This window comes from Sinocyclocheilus anshuiensis, unplaced genomic scaffold, assembly GCF_001515605.1.
Source record: "Sinocyclocheilus anshuiensis isolate Anshui unplaced genomic scaffold, SAMN03320099.WGS_v1.1 scaffold1342, whole genome shotgun sequence".
NCBI classification, from domain to species: Eukaryota; Metazoa; Chordata; class Actinopteri; order Cypriniformes; family Cyprinidae; genus Sinocyclocheilus; species Sinocyclocheilus anshuiensis.
Window position 1 is genome coordinate 103274 of NW_015554151.1, and position 9918 is coordinate 113191.

At 38.0% G+C, this 9918-nt stretch overlaps 1 protein-coding gene across 3 annotated transcripts in view; it reads left to right on the plus strand.

Moving 5' to 3' along the window:
- Positions 1-1423: 1423 nt before the first annotated feature.
- Positions 1424-9918, plus strand: part of LOC107670690 (integrator complex subunit 8) — a 20475-nt gene continuing 11980 nt past the window's right edge. Inside the window, exons 1-9 of one of the 3 annotated variants that reach the window (XM_016463375.1) lie at positions 1424-1549; positions 2581-2716; positions 3548-3722; positions 4104-4244; positions 5700-5771; positions 5850-5901; positions 6210-6392; positions 7216-7323; positions 7513-7668. In XM_016463375.1, the coding sequence (XP_016318861.1) occupies positions 2587-2716; positions 3548-3722; positions 4104-4244; positions 5700-5771; positions 5850-5901; positions 6210-6392; positions 7216-7323; positions 7513-7668 (1017 nt within the window). In that variant the 5' untranslated portion in view covers positions 1424-1549; positions 2581-2586. Of the gene's footprint in view, positions 1550-1670; positions 1696-2403; positions 2423-2580; positions 2717-3547; positions 3723-4103; positions 4245-5699; positions 5772-5849; positions 5902-6209; positions 6393-7215; positions 7324-7512; positions 7669-9918 lie in introns of those variants that run through there. The other 2 variants (XM_016463376.1, XM_016463374.1) reach the window with 2 other exon arrangements.

Genomic DNA, 9918 nt, shown 5'->3' on the forward strand with positions numbered 1-9918 from the left:
TGGGAGGTTTTAAAGAGTGCTAAGGGAATTATACAAATGAATATATGGATGAATTAATTATATGAATGTACCTCTGAAGATTCTGACTGTCTTCAGAAAATATTTGATGGCATTTTGTTTTCGTCTTCGCTCCATGTAATACCTAACAAAGTAGTGTTTTAAGAGCAGTGCTGTTTTGTCCTCGGAGGTTATGGGAAACAGCTCTAATTCTACTGTTCCAAAAGCTACAGAGAGTGGATTTACAGAGAGTTACATTTACATTCAGCCTGGGTGCAGTTTTTGTCTGGGCCAAAAAATGGACCGAATTTGCATGCCCTGCTGTAAATTTGGACTGGTTGATGAAAAACAAGCTTATTTTGCTTAATATATATAATCATTTATTAATCAATTATCATTTTGACTTGACCCTTTTCTTTATTTAAAAGCCAAACAAAAACTCATTTTAATTGTTGTTTGTTGAATTTAAATGTAAAACTTGGTGAAATGATTTGTGTGTCAGTACTTTTTGAACATTTCCAGCACATTTTAACAATACCGTGATAATACGGATAACCGTGATAATTTTGGTCACTATAATCGTGATTAGAAATTTTCATACCGTTGCATCCCGGAAGACACTGCATTGTTGCAACGTCGGTCCCCTCAAAGAGAGTCTTCCCAAAAACAGGACAAATAATCACAGAGAGGAGAAATCGCATCAGCACATGCAAGCTGAGGCATCTGATATTTCTGAATGCCAACCTGCACAAAAGTGTCTTAATGTTAAGACTTTTGCCTTTATTTATTTGTTTGCTGTGGTTGCTGTGGTTCTGTGTTCAATTAAAGTTTTATTAAAATGTTAAATAATAGTATCTGTGTATTTTTTTGTAACGAAAAAAGAAATTCATAAAAATAAGGCTTTTATGAAAACACTGAATAAAAAATTGTTACCAACACACAAACCATTCACAATTGCTAAATTGGGCTAAAATAGAAGGCTGTGAGTGATACTAAATAGAGAGCCATTTGGGAGCCGTAAGCTCCAAGGGAGCCGAGCCAAAAGAGCCGAATCTTTGAAAAGAGCCAAACTTCCCATCACTAGAAGCTGTGTGTGTTGTCTGTCTCTCCTCTTCCACCACGCCCACTTTTATTTTTTATTTTTTTAGCGTTTTTTTAAAACTGTGGTAAGAGAACTAACCAGTGCTGAAAGGGGGGTGGGGGTTTCATGACGCTTTAAAGCAAACAGAGAATGCTATTAAAATAATCAATATAATACAAAATTACATCAAATAACACAAAAGAACACTTAAATATATATTTTTTTGTTTTTATATGTGCCATTTTGAACAACCGTGTTTCCAAAATATTTTCTTTCCTCGACATTATTGGTATATTCATAAATTGTGCGCTCTCTGTACCCGCCTGTCCAGTAAACGGCGCTGTTTCGCGCAGTCTCTCATAGATCCTCTGCAATGAAGAAACAATGCTATGGCGTCTTGGAACAGTAGTCTGCGTTAATAGAAACAGTTTGTGATATAAATCGTATTTTTAATTCAGAAGTTCAAAGCAGGTGAGTGATAATGCAGGAAATGATAAAACCGGTGGGACTATAAAGATCAAAGACTAGCATTGAGCCACATCTAAACAGTTTTCACGAGCCTGATATTATTAAGTTAACTCTACTGACACCAATATTACTATCGTCAATAATTATCGGTAACTAAAACGTAATGAAATAATATGATTGCAATTAAAAGCTCAAAAATGTTGAACCAGTACATCACAGACACGGACTGTGTGCCAAATCCTTGTGAGCTGCCTACCTAGACAGCATTTTTGGGCATCATGTGTACAATCCGCACTCAAGCCCAAAAATACGGTGTTCATGACCTGTTTTTTTACAGTCTATGCTCATGACGTCTGTTCGCTGTATTTTAAGACAGAGCTAATACGCTTTATACTCCATAACATTTACCCTGTCAAAAATTTGGATCTGATTTTGACACTTTGTTGAATTTGCTCCTTTTGTCAGAATGACACTGAAACTCTTCTTCATTTGTTTTGGTCATGCAGTTATTCTTCTCATCTCTGGAAAGATGTTAGTTTGTTAGATTTGTTAGTTAGATTTTTCAATGAATCCCAAATTTACTATATTTTCGGATCCCAATGCCTGTTTTGTAATAAACCTAATTCTCTTCTTATGTAGATCCTATATTCACAAATGTAAAATTTCGAATTGTAAACCTGTTTTTGTAGTGTTTTTTTTTTACAAGAGAAAAAATATTTCAGTTTCACTTAACAAGAAAGCACACAGAACATGTACAATTTGCATGGCCTACAAATTTTCTATTGTATTTAATGTTTAATTTTTATTGTTCTGTATAATGCCCTCTTCTTTCTTTTTCCTTTATTTATTACGTTTCTATTTTGAGCTATGGTATTGGTTGTTCATGTTTTCTTTCTTTCTCTCCATTGCTGTTATTTTTAATTACTGTGTTCTAATTTTGTTGTACCATAGTGTAAACGGAAGGTTCAAATAAAGCATATAAAAAAGCTATTATGCTTTATGTACTGAATGCCATGCGCTGATGTTTTGTGCAGGTCAGTATGAGTGCTGAGGTGGCAGACCGCGAGGCGCTGAGCTGCAGTCGGCCCTGCACCCCGCCGCAGGCCTCCTGGTTTGAGTTTCTGCTGGATCCATCGCTACTGGAGCAGCACCTGCAGGGCCCTCATCCAGGTGCGCATCTTATGCCCTAGAGCAGTGTTTCTCAACCAGGGGTCCGTGGACCCCTAGTGGTCCTTGACATAAGGCCAGGGGGTCTGTATAAAGTATACATTTTTGTATAAATGTTGTATATTTTGACATGACATGTTCCCATGAAAGAAAAATCCAATATAGCTGATGATATGGCCAAATACTGGACAAGTCAGCTAACTTGAATTATACTTGACTGCATTTGGTCCTCACAAAGACACAAATGATATGAGTCAATTTTGTTCTGGGGGTCCTTGAGGATGGTTCTGAATTGGACTGGGGTCCGGTACGCCAAAAGGTTGAGATTCACTGCCCTAGAGCCACCACCAAGCCCTGTCGTGATTTCTGTTGTAGTTCGATTGACAGATGCATTGCCAAAACAATGGCGTAAAACAGTGTTAGAGCACTTTCGTGTTTTTATGAGAACTGCAGAATATTTTCGGTTCAGTTTATGAAACTGTGACAGGACACATAAAGAAACAAAATGTCAGGAAAACAAACAAATCCTCTTACATTGCTTGAAGGAGATTGGATATGATCATGACTTTACTGTAGTAAAGTATTTTTCTAAGGCTGAGGTTATGCCAGAGGACTGTCCTAGTAAAATGTGTGCTGTATATTATTTTAAGTTCAGCTTGTAACACGTCTTCATAATCTCTGCATGGATAAGATCAATTCCTGCTTTTCCCCCATGTGCTGTTCCACTGGGAAACCTGTCACATCACGGAAGTAAAATCAGCCGCAAATGCTTTTTACCGAGCCCTTTGTTTCCTGAGATGAGCTTCAGAATTAAGTTTTATATGGTTTCCACAGACCCGTCTCCTGTTCAGCTCATCGTTCAGTTGCTGGAGCAAGCCTCCAAACCGTCTGTGAATGAGCAGAACCAGGTTCAGCCGCCAGCGGACAACCGGAGGAACCGCACACTGAAGTTGATGGCTCTCAAAGCTGCTGCACACCTGACATGGGATTTGAAAGTACTAGAGAAGGGGTGAGTGAAGATAAAGCATGCGATTTGAATTGTTGTTTTCCCTTTGAGGGCAATATACTGATTTTCTGTATTACTTGAAAGAAATCTTTTAATTTTATTTTTATTATTAGCAACCACCCAGAGTTCCACTTAAATGAGCCACTCAGCAATGTGCTTAAAACACAAATTTAGAACAGCCTCAAAGCAATGCCTGACCATTGTGGCCATCAATTTTGCACAGGCAAACTCCACTTACATTCTCTTAAGAAAATGTAAAAACTGGGTTGGACAATTGGACATCTTAGTCCGTCTTTAGACAACATGCAATCCCTCGATCGTCCACATTTGATAATTTCTCTTCTCGTTTAAAGTGTCCTCTTTGTCTTCCTGTTTGTTTCACAGTTTGACCATCCCTGTGCTTAATATGTTATTGAATGAGCTTCTGTGCGTCAGTCGTGTTCCTCCTGGAGTTAAGCATGTAGATCTGGATTTGTCCACCCTGCCGCCCACCACAGCCATGGCCGTGCTCGTCTACAATAGATGGTCAGTGTGACAGTTTAACTGTGTGTCATAGCTAATGCAGGCTCAGGTAAAACTTTGTAAGATCTGGGGCTGCGACTCATTTCGAAGGTCCTCTGGAGGAGATCGCACACATCATTGAGGCTGCCTCGTTTCAGAAAATGTACCATTTCATTCCAAAGTTAGAAAGAAATGACAGTATATTATGCCTCATGAGGAATTACAGTCAGTTTTGCAATGATTTCTTTGAAATGAGACCTGCTCTCTGGTGTATGCGGCCTGCAAATGCAACCTGGAGGGCACAGCCTTTGAAATGAGAGGTTTATGGAAAAAAAATTAAACATAAAACAGTCACTGGCTTAGTTTATGAATTAATTAGCCTTTTGAACTAATTGGTTGAATGAATTACTCACTCATTAAAGCAGGGCTGTCCAAACTCAGTCCTGGAGGGCCTGTGTCCTGCAGAGATTAGCTCCAAACCTAATCAAACACACCTGAACCAGCTAATCAAGTTCTTACTAGGCATACTAGAAACATCCAGTCAGCTGTGTTGAGGTAAGATGTTGCTAAACTCTCCAGGACTGAGTTTTGACACCCCTGCAATAAAACAATGACTTGCTGCCATCTACTGGTGGTTTTAGTTTTATATTGATCTTTTGAAAATTTTTTTTTTTTAATCATATTTCAATATTAATTTCAAAATAAAAAACAATGAATAGTAATGACTTTAACTGAATTTTGGGTTATTTTTTATTTATTTCTCAGCCAAAATTGTTGTGTGATTAATTTGCAATTAATTATATTAATTATTGGCAGATCATATTGTACCGTGGTGCTGTTGAATGCTTGATTCTGATTCTGGTTGACAAACCAAAACCACCAAAGATACTGACCAAGCAAACAAACATGAATAATAGGATAAATACGTAATGTATATGTAATTCTCTCTCTCTCTCTCTCTTCAATAACTGTGTTAATCTGCATATTAATGGCTCAAGCCTCCATTACTCACTCTAAAATGATGTTTTGGATTTAGCAAACGAGGCTTGGGATGAGAAGCGTAAGAAATTAGTCCTACACACAAGAGCGTTTGAAGGACAAAAACCTGACAGATGTCTTGAAATAAAACATCTGAACAGTGTCTCTGTGTTGTAACCGTTGATATAAACTGAATAATTGACTCAGGTCTGTTGAATCTTGACCACAGTGTATATATATTACCCCAGCGACTTAAGACTGATTTTGTGCTCCAGGCTCATATATATATATATATATATATATATATATATATATATAGACACGTTGCATATTTCTGATGCAAATGAAATAAGCAACAAAGAAATCCACTTCTTTTACTGTTGCTTAAGTGTAGCTTTGAGCTTGCAGCAGATTACAGCTGAATGGTCCATGAATCTTCAAGCTGATTCTGCGTCAGCCACTTGCTGTGTTAACAGTGTAATATGATCTTTGTCTCAATAGGGCCATTCGTACGATTGTGTTGAGCAGCTTTCCAGAGAAGCAGACCAAACCTGGACCACATCAGCTGAATATGTAAGGAAGGGAAAACATGAGTGTCGTTTTTTTGTGTTGTGAGCTGTTTAAGTGCTAATAGTGTTTTGTGTTCTGTAGGATGAGTTTGGTGCAGCAGGAAAAGGAACTCACAGAGAACATACTGAGTGTGGTACGACTGAAATTAGTGCTTCTGATATCTGATTGCTCTAGCTTTGGGTTGTAAAAGGAGATTTTCACACAATATTGGATTACTAATTCAAAAGAAGTACGTAGTGCAACAGAATAACAGCAGAAGAAGCAGTGAGGCGTAATACAAGCCACAACTTCCTTCCTTCATGTTGATTTCAAGTATGAAGGATTGATGTGTTTTATTGTTTAACTTTCATCAATGTCTGATGTCACGCTTTAAAATGCCATTTTCATTCTCAAGGAAAGCTCGTCATAGCCCTGTCACTTGTTTAACGTTGTGCTCCTCAGCTCAAAGAACAGGCCACAGACTCTATCACGGTGTTAGAAGGAGCCCTGAACATTAAAAAAGACTTCTACATCCACACGCTTCGAACCCTAGACCTGCTGGCTGCTGATCCCAGTACAGCCAATGGAGAGACTGAGTCGTCCACCGCAGGACTGCGCATCAGCGCTGATCACCTGCACTGTCAGGTGTGTCCTACAGGGAAATAAATCACACTAGTTAACTCTGCTGTAATGTGCTCATTTGTCATGCGAAGATCTGTTCTGTTATTAAAGGATCAGTTCACTTAAAAATGGAAGTTTGCTGAAATTTTACTCACCCTCAGGCCATCCAAGATACAGATGTTTGTTTTTTCATTGCAAAACGATTTGGAGAAATGTAGCATTGCATCACTTGCTATGCAATGGATTCTCTGCAGTGAATGGGTGCCGTCAGAATGTCCAAACAGCTGATAAAAACATCACAATAATCCACAGCACTCCAGTCCATCAGTTAACATCTGGAGAAGAGAAAAGATGTGTGTTTATAAGAAATAAGTCATTAAGATGTTTTTAACATTTGCTTCCAGCTAAATTACGAGTCTATAATGCATGATTTTGCTTTCACCAGTGAAAAAGTCATCAGGAGAGAAATATGCACAGATCAATCACGAGCAAAAAGAGTCCAAAACTGTTCTAAACAAATATATCAGTGGATTTTGATGTGAGAGACTTCACTAGAGCAAGCGTTATTATGGAGTATGGACTCGCATTTTAGTCAGAAGTGATGGTTTAAAGTTAAAGCACTTTAATTATGAATTTGTTTCTTACAAACACACAGCTTTTCACAAGACATTAATTGATGGACTGGAGTCGCGTGGATTATTGTGATGTTTTTATTGCCCCAAATCTGTTCCCATGAAGAAACAAACTCATCTAAAACTTAGATGGCGGTGGGTGAGGATATTTCCAGGAAATGTTAATTTTTGGGTTCATTCTTCCTTTAAAAGTGATCTATGTTAATATCTGGCAGGTGCATTACGATTTAGGAGGCATTTACTTTCAGCAAGGCTGTTCTGACCCTTCAGTGTATGAGAAAGCCAGAGAACACTTCAGAATGGCACGAGAACTGCTCACAAAGGTGAGACATTATCAAATTAAAGGAAAACTTTGCCCAAAAAAGTACATGCTGTCATTATTTACTCACCTTCATGACACAACTGAAATGCTGTATTGACCAATCAAGCATCCAGGACTAGTAATCTGTTGAGATAATCCACGTGCATTTCTGAATCATGACATGCTCTTTTGTTGTTGTGTCTGATGGCAGCTGGATTCCTCTGCATCTTTCTGTTGTGTGGATGAGCAGCGGTTGGCTGGATACTGGAGCGCCTGTAAAACTCTGACCGGAGCCTCAGACCCCAGCGATAGCCAGCACACCCCATACGGCCAGATCAGCTGCTTCATGAGGAACCACGATTATGGGGTCAGCAAGTACTCTCTCACTGAACTGTGCTACCATTAAAATATGTTCAGATGAAAGGAATGCAATGGTACTCTTATTGATTAAAAAACAGCTCTCCTGAATTTTGGTATGAGCCTTCTGCACAAACTTCCCACAAATTTATAGTACATTGCTTATTATATAAGTCATATGATGACTTTCTAATTGAATAAGTGTAAGTGAGCAGTTTTAACTTTTGTATTAAGGCTTTTTATTTAATAAGAGTGCCATGGTTAAGTATTTTTTTCATTGTATAGTGCTTTTCACAATACGCACTGTTTTAAAGCAGCTTTACACACACTGATTGTAGAGATGCCCCTTGCATCAAAGAGCAACATCACGCTGGGCCAGAGCTGGATCGGCTGGATATGTATCCCAAGGATAAGGAATGCAAAAGATTAATATTACCTTAGATTCTATTCAATAATTTAGAGCAGACTTGTAGGATAAGAGAGGTGTTTTCAGTTCCAGCGGACGTGAATAATGAATAACAGTGAGGTATGAATTAATTAAATATATGTTTGACGGACTAATAAAAAATCCTGCAGACTTTGGTTAGACTTTTAAGTCATGAATGCATAAATTAGTTTTTTAGCATCAGAAACAAACAGCATATCTTAGTGTAGCAACAAGTCTTTTCTACTAACATTGGAAATATGATTGTCAAAGCACAGATTTCTATCAGACATAAGGTCCCTAACCATAGAAGTCTGTGTAACCGTCAAACACATTGTTTTATTGTGTTATGTTCAGAGGTTTTCGGGCTAACTAATACCTAACTAATACATTCCTCTGTTTTGTCAGAATTCAGACGTAGGAAATTACTAGCTATCCAGTCTTTGATATTACTAATACATCTGCTAACTTAGACAATTGAGGTATTTCTTTAGGACTGGAGGAGCTGAGTATCTTCTGTGTAACAGTGGAAACTAATGCCATGGTCCCTGACAACCTCTCCCAAGTGAAACATATACAAAGAATAGTAGAGGACCTAATACTGAACCCTGTGGTACTCCGTCCTACATCCCACAGTTAACACAAACAAACTGGTAGCAATTGGATCGGTAGGTATGCAGCTGTGGTCAGATGATACAAGCAAGTCATTTGTAACTCTGAAAAATGCAGTCTCTGTGTTATGATGGGACCTAAATCCTGACTGAAATTCTCTACAGTTCGGAATGCTGAATCCCTGACAATTTTCAAGCGACAGCTGAAAACTCATCTCTTTCGAAGCTACTTGACTTCATCATCATCATTATAAAAAAAAAAAAAAAAAAAATTTCTCTCTCTTTATTTATTCCTTCTCTTTCTATCTTGTACTTATTTGAACAATGTCTAGAAACTTGGTATTACAAGCACTTCCTGTATCTGTTTGCCTCTTTAAGAAGAATCGCTTTATGTATCCCCAAATTGTAAGTCGCTTTGGATAAAAGTGTCTGCAAAATGACTAAATGTAAATGTACAGTTACTGGTTCTGCAGAAATGAACAGTTGGTTGGGGCAAGATTGCTCTATAATTAAAGGGGTCATATGATGCTTTTTTAAAGATCATTATTTGGTGTAATTATGGGACAAGTTGGAGCTTTTTGATAATGGTTTGATAACTGCCAGCTTGAAAGTTTTTTGGATATGTCATCAAACGGTTATCCATTTTTTTTTTGTTTTTGGAGTATGTTGAACCCGTCAGCATAGAGCATATTTTATATGCCACCTTGGCACTCTCTATCATAGCATACTGTTTAAGAAATATTTCTGGTTGGTTCAAGTCAAGTCAAGTCACTTTTATTTGTATAGTGCTTTATACAATGCTGATTGTGTCAAAGCAGCTTTACAGTGTCAAACAGGAAAATAGTTTGTCAATAATGCAAGAAGACAATAACAAAAAGTCATTTTCCCAGATAAAATTAGTTCATTGATGATTCAGTGATGTCATCATCCAGTTCAGCTCTCTTCCAATAGTGTAATCTTCCAACAGAACTATCCATCTTGACTGCGCTTATATCACTCCTCCTCTCACTGCAGTCGTCTACTCACGCCTAAATTTCAGGTGAGGCTAGCCGTATTTCAAACGAGCCTACTAAAGGCTGATTTATACTTCTGCGTCTGACCTACGCCGTAGCCTTTACGCCGTAGGCTATGCGGTCATTTTCCAGCTAAAGTCAGCTCATCGATGATACAGTGATGTCATCATCCAGTTCAGCTCTCTTCCAATAGTGTCTGTGCAATCAGTCAA